Consider the following 27234-nt stretch of genomic DNA (forward strand, 5'->3'; position numbering starts at 1 on the left):
TTTTTATAAGACCATCAGCCCTAGACATCAAATGTTGGCTGTGCCAAACATCCTTCAGGGAGCCTGTAGCAATTGGAGAACACATGTAGAATCCCCCCCCCCCGCATATGCTTTTTCAGATATTCATCTGTTTCTGATGACTTGAAATGCCTGGATCTATTGAGGCACTTTGTGTTGAAACTGAGAAAAAAAAATGTGCTACACGCCACCGCCCCCAATAAATTTGTGCAGTAGGAATGAACCATTTGGTCTCGAATCCCACTAGATCTGTGAGCTATGGAGGCAGCATACAAAAGGCTACTGCTAATAGGCATACTGTTGACAGCAGCTTCTACTCATCTTTCTACAGGTGGAGCAGGACCCTTCACACTGGTGGAGCTGGGCAGAGGGACACCTCTCCTTCATCAAAGCCACCTCTAGGGTAGTAGATCATGGGGTTGAATTGTTTTACCCATCAAATAGTATATCAAGAGTTAATCCTCTTTGAAATTATCAGCAATTTAAGTGTGGAACTTCCAAATGGCAGTAGATAAGCAGAACAAAGCGAAAGGAGTCTTCTTACCAGTTAGAAACTTAATGATCACAGCGAGGGAACAAAGAATCCATTTCCTAGGAATGAAGGTGCACCCACTTCCTCCATCTCCCACATCACTACAGCCTCTTGTAACCTGATCTCTCAACCACTGTGCTTTCCTGTGCTGCCACCTTATCTGCTCTTCTTGACATTGGGCTGAGCGGATGGACACTTTCCAGAGACAGTATGTCTGTTAACTCTCTCTCTCTCTCTCCCAGTGCTTCTTCTCTTAGCTGTTCCCCCTCCAGTACAGTGGTACCTCGGGTTAAGAACTTAATTCGTTCTGGAGGTCCGTTCTTAACCTGAAACTGTTCTTAACCTGAAGCACCACTTTAGCTAATGGGGCCTCCTGCTGCCGCCGCGCCGCTGGAGCATGATTTCTGTTCTCATCCTGAAGCAAAGTTCTTAACCCGAGGTACTATTTCTGGGTTAGCGGAGTCTGTAACCTGAAGCATCTGTAACCTGACGCGTCTGTAACCCGAAGGTACCACTGTACTTCCCAGCTTCTGCCTTCTGAACTATGTCCTTCTGCAAACCACTCTTCCAAATCTATACTGTCCTCCTGCTCCTGGGAAGATTCAGGATCCTGATCAGGAGCAGGGGGAGGGGGAGGCTCCCACCATTCCTCCTCAGTGCAGCCCTCCTCAGCACGGTCCCTGAGAGATACCACTTATGGTGGAGGGTATCTCACATATAGTATCAAATGTACATCCAACTCCCATCCAAGCCATCACCCATCTGGTGCTCGTAATTGAAGTTCAGGCCATTCCGTTAATAGTCGGAAGCCTATATAAGGCAATGCTGTTGGATAGGGAGAGCTCTGTTGGTAGAGTTTGAGACTTTTAATCTCAAGGTCATGGGTTCAAGTCCCACATCAGGCAAAAAAAATTCCTGCACTGCAGGGAATGACCTTTGTGGTCCCTTCCAACTCTACAGTTCTATGAGTTTATGATTCCAGGAGGGAAAGCGTATTAAATGGCATCCATTTAATAAAAGGAGTGTCTAAATTTACTGTGTTCATGCTCTGTTAACATACCTGAATAATGTAAATCATATTAGAGGATGTTCCTTTATTCCTTCCCCAGTAATTATTATAGATTTGGGGGCAAAACTAATGTACTTCAAAATAATAATAAAGAACCAGAGCAAGGAAGGAAAAACGAAGGGAAACACAAGAATTCTAAGTATAATCCCATGCCCATCTGATACAACAGATTTATTATAAAGTGTCTCCGGACAGCGCTGACCCCTGGCCTCTTGAGTGAGATGGGCGCACAACCCCAGAGTCTGTCAAGACTGGCCCGTACGGGCAGGGGTACCTTTACCTTTACTTTTACTCTGAATTTTTCAATTGAAAGTTAAAATTAAAACCTTTTAAGCTAATAAATAAGTAATAAAACAGAGACCTGCTAAACAGACACAAGTAAAATGGATATTTCTGAGACATATATCATGGTTTAATTTAAATTGCAAAGCAGTTAAATAATCTTTGCCGCAAATGTATTTCATTTCAGTGACTTCACACCACCTAGAGAAAAAGAGCCCATTAAAGTTCACCATAAATTATGCAGACTCAATTTCAGGTTCTTCTAAGATTGGTTTTCAATTTAACCTGTCCTTTCAGATACTGGCCTTCGTCTTTGTTGAGATTACGCTGTGCAGTCTTCCACAACCTGGTGTCTCTCAGATGTTGTTGGATTCCAATTCCCATCAGACTCAGCCAGGATGGCCAGTGGGCAGGGATGATGGGAGCTGTGGTCCAAAAATATCTGGAGGGCATCAGGTTGAGGAAAGCTTGTGTGATATGTCTTTCAGGTTCCTCCTTCCCTTCCTGTTAACACACAGTGCTCTTGATAGCAGCAGCGATCCCTCCATTGTAAAGCTTCAGGCACTAGATTTCTACATTCCGGCTTCCAGGTGGCATTGAGTCGCTGGCCATTTCCCCTTGGTTTGTCAAAAGAAAGCACAGCAAAATTCAACAGCAGATGCCATATTCTTGTTGCAAGGTGGTTAGGGGAAGTATGCATGTTCTTCCTTTTGATCGACAGCCTCCTTCAATCAATGGATAGATGACACGCCAAAGCTTGTAACCCATGAACAGATCACTTTCAGATGGAAATTATATATGGACAAATGTAATGATATTTGGAATGTATTTGTTGAAACCATAGTGGCCCATGAATCAGTGTACAGTGGTACCTCAGGTTAAGTACTTAATTCATTCTGGAAGTCCATTCTTAACTTGAAACTGTTCTTAACCTGAGGTATCACTTTAGCTAATGGGGCCACTTGCTGCCGCCACACAATTTCTGTTTTCATTCTGAAGCAAAGTTCTTAACCCGAGGTACTATTTCTGGGTTAGCGGAGTCTGTAACCTGAAGCGTCTGTAACCTGAAGCATCTGTAACCTGAGGTACCACTGTATTTCCTTTTTATTCACCTCTGTATATTTATGCCACAGACATAGGAGCCAACTCCTAGGGGCTGAGATCCCTTCGCTTCCCCCATAAAATATTTGAGGGGGCCAGCCCCCTCCCCCAGTTGATGGGTATTGCAATTCAAATGGTGTGTGCGTGCCGCATCATGTGATTGATTATGTGGGGTGGGGTTTACCTGCCCCCCCCATATTTTATTCAAGTTGGCACCCTTGCTTACAGATGACACCTGATACGTATGACACCTTCTTTGTGTATCCTGGGTGCATCGTCACAAATATAGCTTGGTGTCCCTGTATCAGGGATGGGGAACCTGTGGTCCTCCAGCTGTGTTGGACTCCATCTCCCATCATTCCTGACCATCAGCCGTGCCGGCTGGAGCTGATGAGAGATGGAATCCAACAATGTCTGGAAGATCATAGGTTCCTGATTTCTGCCCTATATCATTTGCATTAAAAGATTGAGAACCCTCACAATCTTATGTAACAGGGGCAGCAGGAAAGCTTGGGTAGACCCCTACTTTGGATGTTTTTTTTTCTTTCCAGGGGGTTTACCAAAGATTTCCTCTTTGAATGGGCTGTCACAGGTGTGTATGGTGATGATTGCAGAGGCAGCCTATGAGAGCTGGAGTAAAGTCTCGATGAATTGTGTACATCCTGCTGGTCTTGCACTACCCAACTTTTCCCTTTTCCTGCGAGGAATCCTATTCAGAATAAGGGAATTTCCCTTAAAAAGGGGGGGGGGAGGGACAGCTATGCTATCCACCCACAACAGAAATGAGAAAACCTCTTACAGAGCCATACAGTAGAATTCTCTAGGCAAAAACCTTGTCCATACATCTGTTTCTCTTTTTGCAAATAGCATGAAACACCCCATCTCTTACCTTTGTGCCTTCATAGAGCAGTGATTAATCCAAGGAATTGCCTTGCACCGCTGCAGCAGTTATTGGTGCCACATTGCAAATGGCATCGGGTCAGAGTGTACGTAGGGAACTTCGAATCTGTAATAATGAAGGCTACCATCTGACTGCTATTGGGTTTTGTTGACGTAAGTATCTAATTTACGGGAGAGGCACCTGCTGGCATAGCAAGCATAATATCACCAATCTGTTATTGATTTCAACATGACAGCTGCACACTAAACCAGATTAGTAAATATTTAACCTCGGTAAATTTAGGGTTTGAATGCAATCATGAAATGACGGGAATGTATGCCTGGGCAAATCTTGAGTCAAGGCTGGGGAACAGCAGGTGAGATGACCCAGGAAAGACCCAGGGAAGGTTAACATCTTACTTTTGATGTGCAGAAAGTTCTGACCCATTGCCAAAACAGAAATAACAATGACTCATGGATTTTGAATTTGAGTAGCCTAGTCACTTTTAACCCCAGAGATATCTAGCTGCAGCACTGCCAGTTAAGACGCAGCTAAAATCATACCCGACACATGTTTTCAGATGTTTCTTTGGGAAACTAAGAAAGTCACATCAAAAGCCCTGTAATTGAGACATTCAAAATTCTGGTTGTGCTTCCATAGAAAATCACTGAAGTTTCGTTTGAAATGAACAACTCATATCCAGTGAGGTGAAGTCTCCCCCTTGTGGAAAGTGAAAGCTTTCCATGGTGTTCATTTTCTTCAATTGCAGCAGACAAGATTGAGTGCTACGACTTTTGCTGTTGCTGCCTAACCATTGCTTTGTTAGAAGGGTTGCTGTTAATACAGGGACCAGCAATTTTTTTCAGCAGGGGGCCGGTCCATTGTCTCTCAGACCTTGTAGGGGGCCGGACTCTATTTTGAAAAAAAAAAGAACAAATTCCTATGCACCACAAATAACCCAGAGACACATTCCACTCATGTAAAAACATGCTGATTCCCGGACCATCTGCGGGCCAGATTTAGAAGGTGATTGGGCCGGATCTGACCCCCGGGCCTTAGTTTGCCTACCCAAGTGTTAATAGCTCAGGTTGATCAGCTGATGTTTCTTCAATAGGAACTTGTGGTTAGCAGATGGTCTCCAGATGATCTATGGATTTCACCAGTGCTATTTTTCTAGGAAAAGAGGTCCTGGAACTCACCACGAACACCTCCCTTGTTCTCTCATAATGACAATGGCACCAAACTGAGAGGTACCCAAACTGAGTTCTGGTGAGTTCTGACTGAAACCACCCCCTTAGATTTCACTTCCCTAAACTGTAGTGATGGTCACCAACTCTGATGACTTTAAAATAAGATTTGAGGATGGGTTATCAATGGCTACTATAATGGCTATGTTCTCCCTCCACTGTCAGAAGCAAAGTGCCTGGGAATCACAGTGGGGCTATTGCACTCAAGTCTTGCTTGCAGCCTTCCTACAGGCAGCTGGCTGGCTGCTGGGAAAACTGGGTGGTTTGAGCTGTTCAAGGAGGGCTGTTCTTGTGTTCTTTTCTTCTAATGATACTTAGGAATCTCTAAGTTTTTGAAAGATCTATCTTCTCAGAGCTTTCTCTGATGGTTAACACCACTGGTGCTGCAATGAAAATGCGAGCACATTTGCCAAGCTGAGAAGGGTCCGGTCTGGTTTCAAATTGGATGGGGGACAGAGGGTTGAGATTCCTGCATCGTATAGATGACCCCTGGGACCCCTTACAGTTATATGATTCTAAAGCTGAGCCACAATTTCCCACCATAGATTTCTTTTTCTTACGAGAGAGAGAGAGAGAGAGAGAGAGAGAGAGAGAGAGAGAGAGAGAGAAGGCCACCCTACAGAATTTTCTTGAATATTCCCCATTGGTTTTGGATTTTTTTGTGGGGAGGGGGGAGCAGTTGCCATTTCCCCTCCTCAGTGCCCTGGAACGATGCTACATCTAGAACATCACTGAGGATCTAGCACAATTGCTGTCACCACTGCAGCAAACACACAAACACTCTTAGGAAAGAAGAGTGGCCAACATGGTGGTTCAGGCATTACAGTATTTGAGGCAATGTGGGCATTGCAACACTGCTCACCTGACTTCCAAAGGCTGTGCATCACTGCTGGTTACCTAGAGGGAGAAGGGAAGGAACAAGCAAGGCAGAGAGGAGCTCAGGTCAGTGCAGATGCAGCAGGGGAGCCCATCCCATGTTCCACCAACTGCTACCTCCATGAACGGTGAGCGACAATCTTGAAAAATGGTCGCTGAAATTCTCCTCCTTTTGGAGGAATTCAGCAAAACGCTGCTCCCAATCTCTCCTACACACAAACAGGATAGAGAGATGCGAGAGGCCATCTGTTTTATTTATTTATTTGCAGAAAGTATAGCCCACTCTTCATTGGCAAAGGGATTCCAAAGCAGGCTACAAATATTACACACACACACACACACACACACACACACACACACACACCAGTGCTTTATTTTTCCTAAAGGAAAAAAGTGCCAGTACTCACAATGCAATTGTTACAGTAAGTGTCACACTTTTGACATTTTTTTGGGGGGGGGATGGAAGGTGTCAGTACTGTGTAGCCTTGAGTACCCCAGGAATTGCTCGTAAATGCACTGTAAAATAAAAAGAACCTTAAAAAAACATGGAAATAATACAGTTCATTTCATCTTTTCCTTACCAAGACAAACCAGGCTGTTCTGGATAATTACATGCATCACCTGCTACTCCTATCCTCTCTGTAACCTTCTAACCTTCTCCCAACCCTCTACCCATCTCCTCTTCCTGGCACCCCCCTCAATCTGCTCCAGAGGGAACTCCCCAGAACAGATTATGGGGTGGAGGTGCACAAGGAGAGTCCCATTGTACAGGCAGAAGTTCTTGTACTAAGAGGACAACTTTGTTGGATCAAATCTTTCTCACACTGATGGATCCTGATGGCCAGTTGATGTTCCTAGATGACAAACCGAAATGAGCTTGTCAGAGCTCTGTGTGTGAGTGTGTATCTAGAGAGGGAAAAAGAGGCAGTTTGAACCTGGGTGGAGAAAACCACACACACACACACACACACACACACACACACACACACACAAGGCTGGAGAGCAGGAACCTTTTCAAGGATAGTGCGAATTGTTCCTGAGAGTAGAACAACAATGAGCTATTGAAACCTGACTAGAATAGTGCTAACCAAAATTTGATTTTCAGCAATAACCATTCCTTGGATTTGAAAGAAGATGAATAGAATAGCTGCCTGCAGAATCTTTCTATTAATAGCACGAGCCTGATCAAATTAGAACTGGAAGCAGATTGTTGACAGAGATGGCAATATGAGAGCTACCATGGAAACGTAGAGGTCAGTATTACAACAACAGCTGACGGAAGCTTTTCAGCTACATTAGGAACTAGAGCTGTGAAGAACTAAATAAATCAAGAGTTTGTCAAGCTGGTTATGTCAGTAAATTAGGGCTGCAGTGCTCTACACACTTACCTGGGAGTAAGTGCTATTGGACCGAGTGGAGCTTACTTCTGAGTAGATGTGTTTTGGCTTGCACTGTCAGTTGTTGATGTCTCTCCCAGCTTTTTATTAGTAAATGATAGCTGATTAGTTGCTTCACCTTTAACCAATCAACTCCCCTTTAATAAGTGGATCTTGTTGATTAAATTTAAATGTGCATTTTAGTGATACTGAATGATCAGTTGGGCCTGATTTAGGCTGAAATCCTTTAGCCATTTACTTGAGGGTAAGCCCTGATTCTTCAATGCCTGTGCTGGTTTTGCTACTACGTACCTCCAACTCGCTGACATTAAGAAATGGGTCGATATGCCAACTCATGCAGTTTGCTTGTAATTCTAAAACAGTTTGAATGGGTCTTGTTCAAACCTAGTACAAGTGCACATCCCCTGGCTAGCTCAAATAGCCAAAATCAGTTTCTTCAGAACGGTCATATCTCATCATTTAAATTCTGCTTTTCCGGTCTCATGGAAGTGAACATAATTGAAGGATGTGTAGGAGAGGTTGAGAAAACTGGAACTGAGCAGGAAGATGAAACCGTCACCCATTCACTGTAGAAATTTGATGAGATAGTTACTGACACCTTTTTGTGGTGTTTGCAAGCACTGTATTGGCAATTCCTGAACTACTATGTGATGACCAGTTTAAGGTCATTAGACCTGCCTGAAACTGATAAATGATAATGGTTCCTCGTCATCTTGGAAAAAAGCAGCAAGTGGGGTGCCACAGGGTTCTGTCCTGGACCCATTGTTGTCCAATGTCTTTATAAATGACTTGATGAAGAAATTTGCAGATGACACCAACTGGGAGCTAAAGACAACAGAATCAGGATTCAAGAAGACTGACTTGAACAGATTGCAGGATTGGGCCCAAACAAACAAAATAATTTCAGTAGGGACAAACGTAAGGTTCTATACTTAGGCAGGAAGAATCAGCTACAGAAATTTAAGATGGGGGATACCTGGCTTGCCAGTAGTATATGTGGAAAGGATTTAGAGGTTTTCGTAGACCACAAGCTAGAGACAACAGTGTGATGCAGCTGCAAAAAAAAGCTAATGCTATTTTAGGCTGCATCAACAGAAGTAGAGTGTCCTGATCAAAGGTCCAGCTCTATTCCGCCTTGGTTAGACCACACCTGGAGCACAATTGAAGGGTATTGACAAGCTGGAATGTGTGCAGAGGAGGGTGCTCAAGATGATCAAGGTCTGGAAACCAAGCCTTATGAGGATCGGTTGAGGGAGTTGGGTATGTTTAGCTTGGAAAAGAGGAGACTGAGAGGAGATATGATAGCCATCTACCACTATCTAAAGAACTATCACACAGAAGATGGAGTAAGCTTTTTCTTTCCTAATCCAGAGACTAGGACACAAAGCCGTGGATTCAAGTTTCAAGAAAGGAGATTCCAACTAAATATCAGGAATATCTTTCCGACAGTAAGAGCTGTTGGACAGTAGAACAGACTCCCTTGGGAAGTGACGAATTCTCCTTCACTGGAGGTTTTCATGCAGAGGTTGGATAACCATCTGTCATGGATGCTTTAGTTGAGATTTCTGCATTGCAGGACCCTCAAGATCCCTTCCAACTCTACAGTTCCGTGATTTCTGCCCCTTGATTCTGCCATACATAGTGGCATTAGGAAGTGTTTCTTTGATTGCAAAAGTGGAAATCTCTTATAAGCTTGGAAGAAAGCTAAACGGTTTAAAGTGAACTTTATTAATATTATTAAAGGAACTGTATTAGGCAAATAGATATTTCAGAATTATGCTCCATTAAGAAAGAGTCAATGTGAATATACAGTAAGTGACCAAAAATTATAAATCTTATGCTGCTTGTTGCGGACCAACAAAGAATTTCCAGTTGAGATTTATTAGTTAAAACTGTTCTGCTGCCCTAGTTAACCTGCCCGAGATGTGGCTAGCTAAGAGGCCAATTTCTTCCATTATAAATTAAATAGTGGGGTGAAATTAGCTGCCTAGACATCATGTGAAGGTGTGTAAGGTGCAAATAGAAACCATTCTTCTTTCTGTTAAGTTAATGCTAGGCTTCCTTGCCTCGCTTCTGTATAGTACGAGAATTATCTCTAAGAGAATTGCTTCCTTGGAGAACAAATGCTACAATCATATGATCGGAGCCCATTCTCATCTTGCAAAAGCAGTTCCTTGTCTGTGTTGCCAGAATTCACTGGTATTCATACACTGCCAGTGGAGCGATGGAATGGACTGTTAGGCCTCCTATGCAGCAGCATGCAGTGTTGCTCCTACATGGCTGAGCTTGTGATGCTTTTTATCATGAATTTTACAAGGAACGAAGGACATGTTGGTGTCAGTGCTGAGCCCTACGTGGATATTGCAGGAGACTTATACTACATGAAATCTGTCACACAATTTTTAGACCGCATGTTGTAGAATAGTTTCCTTGCCTTCAGCGAGGCTACCCACATCAGACAAGGGAGGCTGAAAAATATATTTCTCTATAATGACTTCCCCTCTTATGCCATCAATGTATGCTTTTTGATGATTGGTCACAAATTATAAGATGTGGGAGAAATTTAATCACATTTATAGGCAAACCCAATAATTCACACTCTCTGAAATAATGTGTGAACTGAAACAAAGCCATCTTTCAAAATTCACACTTCTCTGAATTTTCCAGTGTAGTTCTCCAGCCAAGTAATGTGTCCAAAAATGCATAAGCTAGGGCAAAAGATCACATAAAAATGTACATGTAAGTGAAATTTGCCTACAAGTGGGCATTTTATGAGGAAATATTGCTTTGCAAAGATGTGTACATTAGGGGGATTTGCATACAACACTATTGTTGGACTACAACTCCCATCATCCCTGACCATTTACCACAATGGCTGGGGCTGTTGGGAGCCCAACAACATTGGAGGGGCCACAGGCTTCCCATCCCTGTTGTAACCTAAGGAAACACTGCCAGTTTCTCCAAGCAGTCTGACTCTCTTGATCACCTTTGCAGATGGGCAGGGAATTGAGTTTCCTCTGCAATATAATTGTCCTTCTGCCTGTTCTCTTTCTGCACTAGTTTTGTCCTGAGTCTGTCAGCTTTGTAGACGGTTGACCAAACTGTGAATTACCGTGGTACCTCAGGCTAAGGACTTAATTCGTTCTGGAGGTCCGTACTTAACCTGAAACTGTTCTTAACCTGAAGCACCACTTTAGCTAATGGAGCCTCCTGCTGCTGCTGTGCCACTGGAGCCCGATTTCTGTTCTCATCCTGAAGCAAAGTTCTTAACCTGAAGCACTATTTCTGGGTTAGCAGAGTCTGTAACCTGAAGCATATGTAACCTGAAGCGTATGTAACCTGAGGTACCACTGTACAAGTGATTCTTTCTGTAGTGGCTTTGTGGGTGGGGCCTTGATGGCATCTGTTTTGCTAGCACCCTTAAACTGCTTGTATAACAACAAAATGGAACATTTGGCATGCCTGTTATAAAAACCAAACTATTCTTAGTCTGCCTTATTTATTTATTTATTTATTTATTTATTTATTACATTTAATAGTCAAAGCAACATTTAATTTTGATGAAACTGCTTCTAGGCCTCGGATGCAGAAATAGCACCCGGTATTTCTGTGAAATGCACAGAGCAAATGGCGATTGACAAGAGGACAAGGGGAAATAAATGCTGGTGTGGGGAACTAGCACATCTATAAAAGAGATATTCACTTCTTTCATGAGCTTGGGATTGGTTTCAGGTGTGCTACAGTGGAGCCATGGACATATGGGAAGCTTTTACAATCCCACAGAATTTTGTTGTTTTCTTTTAGGTAAACCAGGATTTAGGAAATGCACATATTTGGCAAAGGCCAGACGGTGGCAGTATAGAATGTACTAGACAGCTTGGCAAGTGTTCATTTGAGAGAGGTAAAAATAGATCTCAAATAGACAGAAAAAAATGGCATTAAGACTCATCCATTTCATCATCTGCTTGGCTGAAAGTACTGACTTTTCCCCTCCCTAAAAAACAAGCAAGCAAGGATGGGTATCTTTGACATATCCAGTCTTGATGTTATGTAGTGCCAAGGCTGCAATTCTGTGCTCACTTAGGAATGGGTGTGAAATCCCTGAATGTCATCCTACCCTAATCTTCATGACGCAATGCATGAAGTGAAACACTCACACCCTTTTCAAAAAGTTTGAGATGCAGTTCTTCAGCCAAAAAAGTCAAGAAGTGTGCATATGCCAGTATGGATGAAATATCCTGCAATACAAACATGCCTTTCATTAGGGAAACTTCCTCGCTGAAATGTGTGTCTTGAGCAAAATCTGCACACACAAAATTGTACCTGTAAGGAGAAATGCACACTAAAAATGTTGATGGATTTTCATGAGGAGTTTCAAAAACAGAAAAATCAATCTGGTGGAAATGTGGTGAGCTAGAGTTAAGCCTGGAACAATGAGAAATGGAGGGAAACCAAAATGGGTGGGTTCTTCAGACCTTAACTGGAGGTAACCCTCACTGAACACAGTGGAATTTCATTCTGAGTAAACGTGAGGGCTAGTTCCAGACTTTTTGGGGGTTTTTGCCTGTGGTGAAGGACAATATGGTGCCCCTTCAATAACCATTCCACATACAGAAGCCAGCTGGGCTACTTCAACATCTGAGGCACAACAGTGTCCTCTACCACCTGAGGGCAGGAGGCCAGCTTAGGAGATGCAGGGCATGCCCCATGGTAAATGCATTTTGGGGCTGGGTGGCCTCTGCCTGATCACTGGGTCAGGGGCCTTTGCCTTTGTCGCAATGACTACTAGCCATAATGGCTCCATTCTTACCTCCATCTTGGAGACAGTACGTCTCTGAGTTGCAGTTGATGGGAATCCCAGGCAGGGAGAGTACTGTTGCGCTCAGGTCCAGCTTGGGGACTTCCCATGGGCATCTGCTTCACCACTCTGAGAAGTGGACTAGATGGGCCTTTGGCCTGATCCAGTTCTCACCTGTGAACGTTGTGATGGAAGACCAGGCCATCAGCAAGCAAACATGGCCGTCATGGGAGCACCAGCCCATTGCTGATGCTTAGGCAGTAAGTGCCAATGCTTAGGTCACTAGAACAGGGCAGGCCCACCCATGGACAAGAGGGAGGCAAGAGTAGGCCAGGGGGACCATGACCATTTACAAAAATACAGAAAAATACTTAAAAGAAAAGATCTCGCTCCCTCAAAGAGGCAAGTGAGGACCGAGTGTGGTCAAGGGCTTCAGAATGCTGAGCAGGATACATCCCACACTGCAACACTGCATTGGAAGTCCTCTTGTGTTTTTCTGCCTATTGCATTTTTAACAAGAACATACTTTATGGTTTTTAATTTGGTGATAGGTAGGTGTGGGAAAAACAAATACTGTTGACATTTCCATTCCACCTCAAGGGACAGGCATGTGGAAATGTTGTGTGTCACATGTCTGTTTATATTCCAGCACAGTATGCTGGGAACTTCCATTTGTGTATAGCTTTTGCTTTTGCTGTTCTGCGACAACATGAGAGAGAGAGACGACATGTTTCTTTGTCCTGATATATGATTAATAAATCTACAGCTATAGTATGACTTCACAAGCCTCATGCCTATTCTGCGCGTGCAGTACATTCTGCTAATAGCATGCCCTGGCTTCTCAAGTCCAGGTCGCTGATTTACGTCAGAGCACGGGCCAATGGAAGGAGATGGCACAGCTGGAGCTTGCCAGCTGGCCTCCCGGCCCTCTGCATGTAAACAAATATAGCATTCTTCACCTGGATTAGGGGCTTCTGCTACAGTATGGTAGTGGAAAGAGGCACAGGGCTGATATGCTTAGCATGATGATGTAGGTTTTACAGCCATGTCTCTGTTTTTGCAGCACTGATTGCCATTTTCTGCTTATGTGCTGGACTTAAAGGACCACTTCTCTCTCTCCTTGCCCTTTTGCTTGGGAGCGTAAGGTTTTGTTGCAGATGCTAGTTTGCTGCATCATAAAAGTTAAAGGGACCCCTGACCGTTACGCTGAAGCTTAATTCATGTCTGTGTTAAAACTCAAGCATCGGCATGGAATCCAGTCCTTCAAAAAAGGCTTGGAGAAATCCTGTATGGATGAAGGTGCGTTAAAAGGAGCTCTCATCAGCGGCTGCTTTAGCAGAGCTAAAAACGGACTTGGCCAGAAAGGTGAGCTCTTTGTTAGAAAGATGCTGCTTACATGCACTCTGGGATTTGATTCAAGTCTGTGACAGCAGCAGTTTGCTGGCTGCTCACACATCCTCCACAGGGGAGGTTTTTTTTAATGGTCACTCCTTGCACCAGGGAGCGAGACACAAAGCTGTAAGATGCAGCTACACTCAGCACTGAAAGACTCTAATCTCACCAGTTGGATTGGATAATAGTCTGATGGCCAGTGACTCAGAATAAAATGTCTTCAAAGGGCAGACTTAATGCTTATGAGCATGCTTTAGAGCTGTTGCTCGGTGTGATGGAAAGCTCAGAGGACACACAAGGCAGGGAGCAGCAGGGCAAGTATTTGATTGTCTCTTTCAAGAACGGAAAAGCAGGAGGAAACTCCTGAGTCCATCATAATGTAACCAAGTCCTGTGTCACCTATTGACAATATCCAACTAATAATAATAAGGAGAACAACCACAACAGCAACAACAACACATTCATTCATTCATTCATTCATTCATTCATTCATTCATTCCCTACCCATCTGACTGGGTTGCCCCAGTCACTCTGGGTGGCTTCCAACATACATAAAAACATAATAAAACATATTTTAAAAAGCTTCCCTTAAGATGTCTTCTGATGGTTGTATAGTTACTTATCACCTTGGCCCCCAAATTTCTCCGATGAAAATAGGGACATCCTAATGAAAAGTGGAACATTCCGGGATCAAATCAGAAACTGGGATGGCTTCTGTAAATCCGGGACTGTCCCTGGAAAATAGGGAAACTGGGAGGGTTTGCTAGTGACAAAACTATATAGTGCCCACAGAGTCACCATGGATCTTGGGTAGTGGGTCTTTGGGTACTCAGTACAGGCACCCTTTTTTCTAGCAGAGAAATCCTGGGATTAAGAGTCTCGTGAGCAGCATTTTAAGGATTTAAGCCACAAATTTCAGCCACTTGCATCGTTTGTGAAAATTACTAGGAAAAGGTCCCCAAATAGTTGATTTAAATATATGTATATTGCATATATGCAGCCAAGATATGTATAATGCAGGCAATATATGCAAAATCCTCAATACCTGTTGGTTATTGTGCATACTGACTTGGAAATGTGCACAGTTCCCTCTCCATGGATGCATTCTGCATGAGGTCTGCTGAATGCACATGGTGACTGGTTGCATACGTCAACTGCTCAACTTCTTTTGGCCCTAACATTCTGCTCCATTTATAAACTCTGATCTTGGTCCCCATGCCTGTAGTTCTCCTCTGGATTGCTAAATGGTACCTCTTTTCACCAATTCAAGAGGCAATTTTCTCAGCAAGTCTTTTATTACAATAAAAAAACTTCACAATTCAATCCCATCGTTTCCCCTACAGACTGCATTTCTTTGTTTACCTTTCCATTCGAAACATCAACCGAAACAGTGACTTTATAGCACAAAAGGAAATGAGATGACAGCAGCAAAAATACTTTTGAATAAAATCTCTGCCAAATTATATTAGCTTGTGGCACTCGGATGTGGCAAGGGGAGGAAGATCCCAAGGCATGAGGTTTATGATAAACAAAGAGAAATAAACAGTGTGTGCAACAGGTCTTTTAGCTGTCGATTTCTGGTCACTGAACTGAGGCCGAGCAACTCCCCTGGGCATCACTTTTGGTGTTTCCTTTTTTCTAAAGCCAGTGTGATATTTAATTAACTGTGCTGCATATCTACCAAGGGCAGATCCCAATATTGTAAATTTGTTTTACACAGCAGGCTGCAGACTCATGTAAATGCATCCCTTGAAATACAGCTGTGCAGGGGACACAGGCATTCCCAACAGATGTTTTAAAAATATGATGAACTAAAGGGATTGGACTGAACACACACACACATATTCATGAGTACGAAGGCTTTTTAGGAAGATAGGGACCTAACTTCTATAGGATTGCAGTCATACCTCAGGTTACAGACACTTCAGATTGCTTTTTTTGGGTTACGGACTGCCGACACCCAGAAGTACCGGAACAGGTTACTTCTGGGTTTCAGCCGTCGCGCATGCGCAGAAGTGCTAAATCGTGCTTTGAACATGTGCAAAAGTGCAGAATCACAACCTGCGCGTGCGCATCCCGCATGGATCACTTTCGCAACCTGAGCGTCCACTGTTTCTTTCCACTGCCAAGCAGCTCCTACCATAAGAAATATCTTCCTGACGTTCAGTTGAAATCTCCTTTCTTGTAACTTGGAGCCATTTGAAGCCATTTGCTCTTGAGGAGCAAACAAGCTTTCTCCATTTCCCAAGTGACAGACCTTGAGATATCTGAAGATGGCTATCATATCTCCTCTCAGTCTCCTCTTTCCCAGGCTAAACATACCCAGCTCCTTCAACTGATCCTCATATGGCTTGGTATACACACCCTTGACCATCGTTTTGCCTTGCTGGAATGTGTCATTAAACGATGGCTGTGCTTCTCACTTGCCTGTGCAAAGAAACAAGTCTACTGAAAAGCAAAGTTTAAATTTGTTTCTCTTCCCACTTTTGATTTGGATCTCTCCTGCCATGGGGTCTCGAAGAAGGCTACTCAAAAGGGAACGCAGGCCTTGGGTGTCACCCACCTCTGTTGTATGGCATCCAGAGTATGCCAAGGATGACAAACCTCTTGTGTCTTTAATAGTTCTGTCAGAAAATGTAAAGAAAAGGAACGTACCTTTTATCACATGTGGTGGACCTGTCCCAAGGTGAAGGACTTCTGGGAAAAGATTTATAATGAATTTTAAAAAATGATGAAATGTACATTTATAAAGAAACCAGAGGCCTTTCTCCTTGGAATAACAGGTCTTGAATTGCCCAAGAAAGATGTAAAGGTATTTTTGTATGCCACAACTGCTGCTCGAATTTTAATAGCCAAAAAGTGGAAAACACAAGAATTATCAACTGTGGAAGAATGGCAGATGAAGATGATGGAATTTATGGAGCTAGCTGACCTCACTGGAAGAATCTGCGACCAGAAAGAAGAGGAATATCAAGAAGACTGGAAGAAATTTAAAGACTATTTGAACAAATATTGTAACATTAAAAATTAGAAGTTGCCTGAAAGTACTAAATAGGCCTAGGATTAAATCAGGATTTAATTAAATAAATGAGATTTAGAATGTTAAGAAAAGTTAAGAAATTTGACTATAATTGGAATATTTTTGAATAATGATATTGGAAAAATGCTACATTCAGTTACAAGGAAATTCAGATGGGAGGGACTAGAGGAAGTCAAGTAATATGTTTATGAGGTTGGAAGTTTAATTAATTAATTAATTTGTATTGTTCATGTGTGTGTTGTTATATCTTTTGTTGTGACTTGTTTTTTTCCCTTTTTTCTTTTTGTTTCATTTGTTTTACAGTATGTGTTATATTTGTATGAAAATTAATAAATATTATTGTAAAAAAAAAAAGTTCTGTCACAAAAAGGATTTCACCAGACACAGCTGGGTTCTGAGTGGCTAGCTACACCTGTAGAACACCTCCCTTCTACACAGCTATGAATGGTGCAGAAGATCTGACCTCATTCACATCTAGTTATCCCAGTGGGTTTTCTTGTAGGGAGTTCTAATAAATCCTAACAGATTAAAGATCTGGATAAATCCTAACAGATTAAAGATCTGACGTGTCTCATTATTTCTACAATACAAATATATATATTTTTTAAAAACTCTAATTTGCTGATTTATTATTTTTTTAAAGCCCCCGCTCCCACCAATGACAACATGAATCGAATTGTTAGAGGGAAAACCTGAGCAGATTTTCAAAGCATTTACAGAACCCTGGGCCCCCTTAGCTTGAGGACTAAATTACCCTTTATGTCACCACACACACGGCTTATCTGTATTTGTCTTGTCTTTGCTGGGAAGGATAATTTTAGATACGAGGAGAACAACTGTTCTCTCAGAACTGCCAGAAGAGACGATGCGTGTGTACAAAAGGCAATGTCCAACATGCATCTCTTTCTGCAACATGCTAATTAATCAGGGGTGCTGTCTAGATTGTCCTCTGCATTTTGGGCATATTATCTTAAGTGCTTTTTCTTTCTCAGTTAAAGATGGAGCCAGATATCATGTTAATTCTCCATGCATGGTTCCAACCCCACTGAACCCTGGTTCAGCAGCTGTCAGCTTCAGGAACACTGGCCACATTTGCATTGCCAAAAAGGAGGAAATGTCTCATTATAAAAGGAGTCAGAAGATAAAGTTGCCATATTTCAAGAAGTAAAAATCTGGGAAATTGATCAAGCTTCCCCCCCCCCCCCCTGAGAATTCACCAAATGATGAGGATTATTTATTTCACTTACTCCTCCTCCTGAACTGATTTTTAAGCTGCGGATGTAATGTATTGGATATTTTTAGTTGGTTCGTGACTGCATTCCCCCCACGCATTTCTTTCCGAAACCAATGAATTATAAGCCAAAGCCACATATCTCCACCAGGGGGCAGAATCAGCCAAATATTTAGTGAGAGTGGTGCTTGGCAAAAACTTGGGAAAGTATAATGCATTGTCCAGAATCTGTGCAGGTGGCTGGACTCAGTGGGGTCAATGAGGATCTTTGACCTGGCTGGCTTCAACAACACTTTGGGTGGCTCCCAACAGATTAAATACAGAATAAAACATCAAACATTAAAAACTTCCCTAAACAGGACTGCCTTCAGATGTCTTCTAAAAGTCAGATAGTTCTTTATTTCCTTGACATCTGATGGGAGGTTGTTCCACAGGGTGGGCACCACCACCAAGAAGGCCCTCTGCCTGGTTCTCTGTAACCTCACATCTCGCAGGGAGGGAGCCACCAGAAGGCCCTCGGAGCTGGACCTCAATATCCGGGCAGAACGATGGGGGTTAAAAAGTTTTCCTCAATAGTAAGTTGGGTTTTGTGCTTAAAGCGACCTGTTTCAGGACTGGGGTGCCTCAGGTCTAGGCACTATCCACAGGCCACTGCCCTCACTGGTCTCTGCTTTGCATCCTGATAGAAATTTCAACATGAAAATTCAATATAAAAGTTTCAGTGTCAGAGAAGGAAACCACATTGCTACTGAAAATATACAACAGATAAAAAAAATTAAAAGCCCTGGAAAATGAGCAGGTCTTCATCCTTGCGCTGATAAAGGTAAAAAGTAAAGGGACCCCTGACCATTAGGTCCAGTCGTGGCTGACTCTGGGGTTGCAGTGCTCATCTCGCTTTACTGGTTGAGGGAGCCGGCGTACATTTTCCAGGTCATGTGGCCAGCATGACTAAGCCACTTCTGGCAAACCAGAGCAGCACACAGAAATGAAATTTACCTTCCCACCGGAACGGTACCTATTTATCTACTTGCACTTTGACGTGCTTTCGAACTGCTAGGTTGGCAGGAGCTGGGACCGAGCAACGGGAGCTCACCCCGTTGCAGGGATTCGAACCGCCAACCTTCTGATCAGCAAGTCCTAGGCTCTGTGGTTTAACCCACAGTGTCACCTGCGTCCTTGTCCTGATAGGACCACTCAAAAAAGGTGCCAGGCAAGCCTCTCTGGGGAGATCATTCCACAGATGAGGGGCCACCACTGAGAAGACCATCTGCTGCATTTCACTTGATTGAAAAGGGCCTTAATCTCAGGGTCGAGGTAGATAAACACATAAGAAGTATTGTGCCGAATCAGACCAAAGACCCAAAGGTGTACAACAAGAGGAGAGAATTGTTCAGGGTGCCTAGCTCTAAGGTACTCATGGCTTTGAATCTTAAAACCATCCCTTTGAATTGAGCCCAGAAACAGACTGGAAGTCAGTGCAGATGTCAAAAGTACTGGTGAAAAGTGTTCTGTCGTCGTCAAATTGTCCTGGTTTATATCCTACTGAAGAGTAGCTGAAGTTTATAGACCATATTTTGTGGTAGTCCAATGTGAAACACATTACAGTGGTGTCTCGGGTAACATACGCTTCAGGTTACAGACTCCGCTAACCCAGAAATAGTACTTCAGGTTAAGAACTTTGCTTCAGGATGAGAACAGAAATCGTGGTCCGGCGGTGCTGCTGAAGCAGGAGGCCCCATTAGCTAAAGTGGTGCTTCAGGTTAAGAACAGTTTCATGTTAAGAACGGACCTCCGGAACGAATTAAGTACTTAACCTGAGGTACCACTGTGTGTGTGTATATATATACCACTGTACCACTGTACAGTAATCCAAAAAGGGGGTGGATGGGTCTATGATGACTTGAAGCAATGCTTTCTCCATCCCAGATAGAGAGCCACAGTTGCTATAGCCCTGATTTAGCAGGCTTTTCTTATTTTCTTAAGATACATGGCATGCTGGCAGCCAGAAAGGAGATTGTGTGTATATAGGTTTTTTTTTTTAAAAAAAATATATTTAAAAATGTTTCTTTGCTTGATTGCCTGGAGGTGGTTCTTGCTCACCAGAGGTGATCAGGTTAATGTCTATTTACATGCCTGCACTTTAAACTAGTTCACTGCAAACTTGGAAAACTTCAAAGATATTACAGGTGATTACTACTCGTAATACCGTACACTTCAAAAGGATGTTTTCCTTTGATAAGGGGTAGGTTTTTCTAACAGGGTGAAATAGCCTGGCCGCAGTGAACTACCCTCATTTAGACGTTTGCAACACAAGGCTGTATGTGGCTCTGCCTTTGAAGATGGTACGGAAATCACAGATAGTGGAAGACGCAGCAGCACATTTTTTTGGGTGGGCCCCGCCATGTGGAGCACATGATTTTAAGTGCTGGTGTATGGCTTCTAAAGTCCTAAATGGCTTGGGAGCAACAAACCTAAAGCACCACCTATCCCTATGGACCCACCCAGTGTTTTGTTTTTTTTCTGGGGAGACGCAGAGGTACACATACCCCTAAGCATTTTGTGAACCTGAGTTTGGCCTCATTGAGGGGCAGTATTTCAATATGAGTAGGAAAATGGGAGTACCCCTAAACATTTTTTTAGAGGTCCTGCTATGTGCCTTTGTAAAGGCACACTGTCCAACTTTTTCAGACAAAACTGGGTGAGCGTCTTCCAGGATGCACTCCCGGGTGAGTCAAATAATAATAATAATAATAATAATAATAATAATAATAATAATAATAATTTTTATTTATACCCCGTCCTCCTCATCCAGAGCCGGGCTCAAGGTGGCTAACACCAATAAAATCACAGTAAAAACATAATGGGGGGGGGGGGAGAAACCAATTTAAAATACAGGCTAAAATGCAATTTAAAATGCAGCCTCATTTTAAAAGTAGCTGATAGATCAAGACCATAAGGGGATGGCAGCATAAGGGTCAGACTGAGTCCAAACCAAAGGCTAGGTGGAACAACTCTGTCTTGCAGGCCCTGCGGAAAGATGTCAACACACCTCACTCTCACCCACACCTCACTACCCCAAAAGTGCTTTTTTCGGGGGACAAGACTGAGGCGCGAAAGCACGCCTGATTGTTGCACCCAAAATGGCCATCGCAATCTCGAGCAAAACAACAGGATGTCCCATTTTCCCCAGGGCATTGGTAGGTATATAAAGGTAGGTGGTGATGGGAGACAGGGCCTTCTCAGTTGTGGCACCCCACACTGCTTTCCAACAAAGGCAGTAATACTCCCAAAACCAGTTGCTGGGGAGCATTAGAGAAGAAGAAGAAGAAGAAGAAGAAGAAGAAGAAGAAGAAGAAGAAGAAGAAGAAGAAGAAGAAGAAGAGTAGTAGTAGTAGTAGTAGTAGTAGTAGTAGTTTGGATTTGATATCCCGCTTTATCACTACCCTAAGGAGTCTCAAAGCGGCTAACGTTCTCCTTTCTCTTCCTCCCCCACAACAAACACTCTGTAAGGTGAGTGAAGCTGAGAGACTTCAGAGAAGTGTGACTAGCCCAAGGTCACCCAGCAGCTGCATGTGGAGGAGCGGGGAAGCGAACCCTGTTCACCAGATTACGAGTCCACTGCTCTTAAACACTACACCACACTGGCTCTCTACTAATGAGGAGGATGCTGTTGGCCTCATGTTTTGTCTGCTAACTGGTTGGCCAATGTGAGAACAGGGTGCTGGATTAGATGGGCCTATGTTTTTACAAGAGGTTCTTCAGGCACTGTCTCTATTATGGATGCTTTAGTTTAGATTCCTCCGTTGCAAGGGGGTTGGACTAGATGGCCCTCAGGGTCTCTTCCAACTCTGCAGTTCCATGGCGCTTCTTTTCCTGATGCCAGTGAAAACCTTTGTATTCTCCCACAGTTTGTATTTTGATTTTGTGCTGGACTTTTTAATCTACTGTTCCCGCAATTTGTCACTGTTGTTTTATTTATAGCACTTGTTGTATATTATATCACAGGCCGTGCACAGTTCCAAGAGCCAAGGCTGAAGAGCAGTTAGTAAATGTTACAATAAATCAATAACAAGCACCTGATTTAACACCATACGTGCATGCCAGATCAGGGCATTGTTTACGTTGCTCCACAAACACATTGTGAAAGTCGCCAGGATCTCTTTGCAACGAACGTTTTGCAAGAGTGCATGCACCGTGTGTTTATTGATTGTTAAGTTTTTTTGGGGGGTTGACAGCAAAAGGGTTAATCAGACAAGAACGGTTTTTAAATATTCCTTGGTAGCCTCACATCAAAGGTACCAGACACATCCTTTTCTTAGAAAACTGCAGGCGAATGTGTTTCCATGGGAACTAATTGTTAGACATCTTCCTTAAGAGTTTTGGATAGGGCAAAAGCAAAGCTCTCTCTTCAGCTCCCAGCTGATGATGATGTAATCCATGTGTCTCTGTGTAAGGAGAAGCAACAGACGGTGGTTTTTGCGTTTGAGAAAAAACGAGACCTCTGCATGTCTGCTCAGAAGTCAGTCACACTGAGTTCGGTGGAGATCTCGCAAGTAAGCAGATAGAAGATTGAAGCCAAAGAAAGATGCAGAGATAAGTCCTGTTTGGGGATTTGTACTGGTATGCTTAGAGGGACGCAGGTGGCACTGATCAGAAGGTTGGCGGTTCGAATCCCTGTGACAGGGTGAGCCCCCGTTGCTCGGTCCCTGCTCCTGCCAACCTAGCAGTTCGAAAGCACATCAAAGTGCAAGTAGGTAGACGGCGTTTTCGTGCGCTGCTCTGGTTCGCCAGAAGCGGCTTAGTCATGCTGGCCACATGACTCGGAAGGTGTACGCTGGCTCCCTCGGCCAATAAAGTGAGATGAGTGCTGCAACCCCCAAGTCGGCCACGACTGGACCTAATGATCAGGGGTCCCTTTACCTTTACCTTTTACTCATGCTTCCTATTATGTGGCTCTATCCACATATCACTTCCCTCTACGTCTTCTTGACTGCTGGACCAATTATTGGTCCCATCCACTCAATCTACCAGAGCCTGTCTTCTCATGCAGGGGAAGTCCATAACTCACCAAAGGTTTAAGACCCATTGACTACCCTCACCTGGTTTAGCTGACCAGTTGGTTGTAAGCCAAAAATGGCTTATCTCCTGAGTTTATGCCAGTATAAATTCAGAATCCTGAGGTGTTAAGAGTCCATCGTGGATTATTGCAAAGCAATAGGTTACAGTCAGATAGTTACACAAAACTACAACCCCGCCCGATGGTTCAGGCAGTGATATTTATAAAGTTTCAAACAAAGCATTTCAATTTTCACCAATCATATACATCATTACCTCATTTAATATTTAATACACATGTGCAATAAGCACTGGCAATTTTGCTGATTCCCATCATGATTTGTTACATTGTGTTAGTACAGTCATACCTCATGTTGCTCCTGCTTCAGGCTACATGTTTTCGTGTTGCATCCCGCGGCAACCCGAAAGTGCCAGAAAGGGTTACTTCCGGGTTTCGCCGCTCGCACATGCGCAGAAGTGTTAAAGCGCGCTGCGCGCATGCGCAGACACAATACTTCAGCTTGCATCAGTTCCGTGTTACAGACAGGCCTCCAGAACGGATCCTGTCCATAACACGAGGTTCCACTGTATGCAATGCTGGGAACCTGTGTTACATTTAACCATTAGTAGCATGTAGCAACTTACGTTCTAGTTTTGAGCTGCATCTTCGTGATTCACATATTAGCTGTATTCCTGCCCCAATTGCCGGGGACGGGACGGGACGGGACTTGCAAAATCATCAGTTTCATAAAGCAACCGGTTACCATAACTTCTCTATTAGAAGCATACTCAAGGATTTCCGGGGTACAAATTATCACATTTATTGTGGCCCTTTGGGGTATCACCACATTCCTCCCGTTCTAGCTTAAATGTGTGAGATTACTCGTACCATTCAGCTTGACCCTTAGGTAACTCATCTGGATGCAGGCCTGGCCAGGACGGTCTTCCTGTGATATACTCTGGGCTTTACGAGGCATATGACCCTCACCTGAGCCTACTCCACCAGAGGCATCACTCACCTACTTGCCAAGCTACTGAGATTTCCTTTCCTTTCCTCTCACCAAACCATTTTTGGGCAGGTCTGTGATCATCTTGATTCTGGAGCTAAGCACATACCCCCCCCCCCCCGCAACAGATCCATTATTTTCAAAATCTTGTGCATACAAAACACCAGCTTTGTGAAGTGCTGATTTGTTGTGATTCAAATTTACATTAAAACCATGCTTGGTCATTCATTCTCTCCTGCCCTCAGTTGAATTTCTACCTGCCACCAGACTAGATACACCTGTAAGGCCTCCATCACCCTAATCAGGAAGGCTGAGGGTGAATTGCAGAGCCTCAGATCCCACATCACACAAGGGCTGCCTCCAGAAAGGCAATGAAATATTCCATTTGGAACGCCCGGCTTCACTTTAACTGGGGAAAAGAAAGAACTCTGTACATGCTCAGAGATGCAAAAGCCCCAGGTGCTTGGAATCTAGAGAACAAATGTCACAAGAGTGGGAAATTGACAAAGTGCGTTCTCCAATTAAATGAGAGCGTGTGTTGCGGTGTGGGCCGCTGGGCCAGCCCTATGGTTGCCAGGCAAGTTAATGGTTGTTGCCTGGTACTTTGATTGGATAACTGTGTTGCTGGGGCAAATTGTATGTTGCGGTGGGTGGGACCATAGTCTTTAAATATTGGGGCACTCTGGTTTCTCTTTCTCTTTGCAGAGTGCATTGGATCACCCGCCCGCCCCCCTCTTTTCCGGTTGACCTTGCTTTGCCTGTCATGGGGTCGTCTGCTTTGGGGCAGGGGCCTAGTAGGAATTTTGCCATTTGGTGATTGGTTTTTGCTTTGGGGCAGGGGCCTAGTAGGAATTTTGCCATTTGGTGATTGGTTTTTGCCTACTACTTAGCAATTCGTCACAACTTGTAAGGTGGCGGTTAGGCATTGGTTATAAAATGCTGGTGGTGGAGGGGTCAGGATAGGCTGTGCCTGCCCCTCCTATTACGCTGAAGGAATTCTGTTAAAGGAATCCTGGGGCTTGCCACGATTTCGTCCAATCCCTGTCATGGGACCAGGGGCTGGCAAGCTTTCGGGCAGCTGCTGGGGTGAGCGGCGTGGGTCCGACGCTTAGCTCAAATGACCCCCAAGTTTGACTTTCCCTTCTACTGGCTACCGATCGGACCTCAGGATGTCAGTTCTGTCCCAGGCGGGGGGACAGATAGTCATAACCAATGTCTAAACAACCACTCACTGATTTTGTATTTTAATAAAGTTGTGGCCAAAATAGTGCCCAAAAACCAAAACTAAAATTACGTGTTATGTGTGAAATTATTTGAGGGGTGGCCTGGGGACCTACACACGCAAATGTCAGCCATCCCTTATATCCTCTTTGGACCGCGAGTGGCATGAATGAGGCCATTTTAGCACATAATGATGAATGAAATTCAGGTCCGCGCTGCCTATTTCCTGGGCACAAATAGTTGTCTAGAGTGTTCTTTTGAAAGCAGTGCTCTCTGCATGCTTTTTACCCAGCACAGAGAAATATGGAGTGGCATAGCAACCGCTTTCCTAGCTTCGCTGGGAACGAGAGATGAAGGGGATAGACTCCACTCGCCTCTGAATTCCCAATCCCAGGGCTCTGGTGTAAAGTTATGTACGAATGTGTAACATGGTATATAAGAAGTCCATCCGTTCTCCGAGACTCAAGGTGCAGCATCCGAGTGGCGACTTAATCTGTGTGAGCTCTTCATTCTTCATTCCTTTCCCTCAGCAGCTTTAACCCCCATTTGTGCTGTGATTTAGAAAAAATAAACACATTTACTATCAGTTTACCGAAGGAAAATGAATAAATAGGAAGGGCAGAAGTCAGATGGAGAGTGGCATAGAGATCTCTCCTGGGTTTGCAGCAATTCTCCTCAGCCCCGTTTCCATGGAAATTATTTATAATGCCTGGAGGGAGTGCACGTTATGGATACATAGAACTACAATATACTTTCAGCCTATTTAAGTCAAAGCTGACAGCAACACATGGGAAAGTCTGTGAATGGAGCAGACCTGCATTTTTAGGGCAAGGATCTCAAAAGTGGGGGGATGGAGTCATTTAAAGACATGAAATTGCTTAATGAGGTTAGTTTTGACGGAAAATGATAGTCTTGATTTCTTCTGGTTTATCTGTTTAAAACCTATTTAACCTTTCTGGTGGTAATGAATTTATTTACTCACAGATTCACGGAGGGCGTGTCTGTCAAAATAGCTGTCAGACATGTAGAACCTACAGGTTCAGAGACAGTGTCCTGCAGAGTACCAGATATTAGGGCATAGAGCTGAGCCCAAATTTCTTGGAATATATTTTTATGGAGCACATTTCTGATTTTTCGTTTCTTTTTTTCACCATTCCAACAAAGAGGAAGGCCACTTTTGCAGAATTGTGTCCAGATATTCTCCACTGCGGAAGCCACCTTCACCTGCGCAAAATGCCTTAGAATGTTCCTAGTTTCCAGGCGTCATGGAGTCTTCAAAATGGTGCCCACCAGGCTGTCAACACAGCTGCTACTGCTGCTCATAAAAGAAGCAAAAATATTAATTACTACTACTACTACCTTAAGAGAAAGGAAAGCTGTTGTACTATTTCCACTGCTAATGGTGAACTTCATGCCTCAAAACTGTTGGGAGAATTTCTTCCATCTCTCTCCTAGCCCATTTCACTCTGACGTTTTCCTTATATGGCTAGTTTGAGGAGAACATTTGAATTTTTGCAGACACAATGTCTGCAGTGTTGGCGGTTGTTTTTAAGCATCTGAAGGTTGCTGTTATTGTTGTCGTCCATTTGTTAACAATGTGAAAATCAATGAACATACTGTACATTTAAAAACAAAACATCCAAATCTCTGAAACACCCAGATTCTCTTAGGAGTTCCTTCCTGCTGTGGTTTGGGCTGCTTCAGAGAGATTCCAAAGTGGCTGTGCTTCAGTTCTTGATTTGGGATTTGTCTGAATATTTTGCATGCAGAACTGGTCAGAAATTCACCTTGTTGCACAGTTCACCATGAAGTGTGATGTTTCTCAAGATTGGGAAATCTAAATGGATGCCCTCTCAGTGATGACATCAGCGTCCCCTGATGATGACATTACTTTTGCTCCATAGAATGAATGTGTGTGTGTGTGTGTGTGTGTGAGAGAGAGACTATAGGTTCTTGCTAATTGTCTTGCTACACTTTTGATTTCTTCTCAATATATTGCAATGTGAAGAATGTGTACTCCAAAGAATCTCATGTGCGCTATGATTTTGGCAGGCTGCGGTGTTTCATGGCTCTTCCAATGACATATTT

At 43.5% G+C, this 27234-nt stretch overlaps 1 protein-coding gene across 1 annotated transcript in view; it reads right to left on the minus strand.

The window, feature by feature from the left end:
• PALMD (palmdelphin) overlaps positions 1-4015 on the minus strand; it is a 58113-nt gene extending 54098 nt beyond the window's left edge. The window contains exon 1 of the mRNA XM_083743442.1: positions 3892-4015. Coding sequence (XP_083599568.1) covers positions 3892-3905 — 14 coding nt within the window. The 5' untranslated portion in view covers positions 3906-4015. The remainder of the gene's footprint in view (positions 1-3891) is intronic.
• Positions 4016-27234: the final 23219 nt, after the last annotated feature.

The sequence above is a fragment of the Podarcis gaigeae genome (genome assembly GCF_964106915.1).
Source record: "Podarcis gaigeae genome assembly, chromosome: 6".
Lineage (NCBI taxonomy): Eukaryota > Metazoa > Chordata > Lepidosauria > Squamata > Lacertidae > Podarcis > Podarcis gaigeae.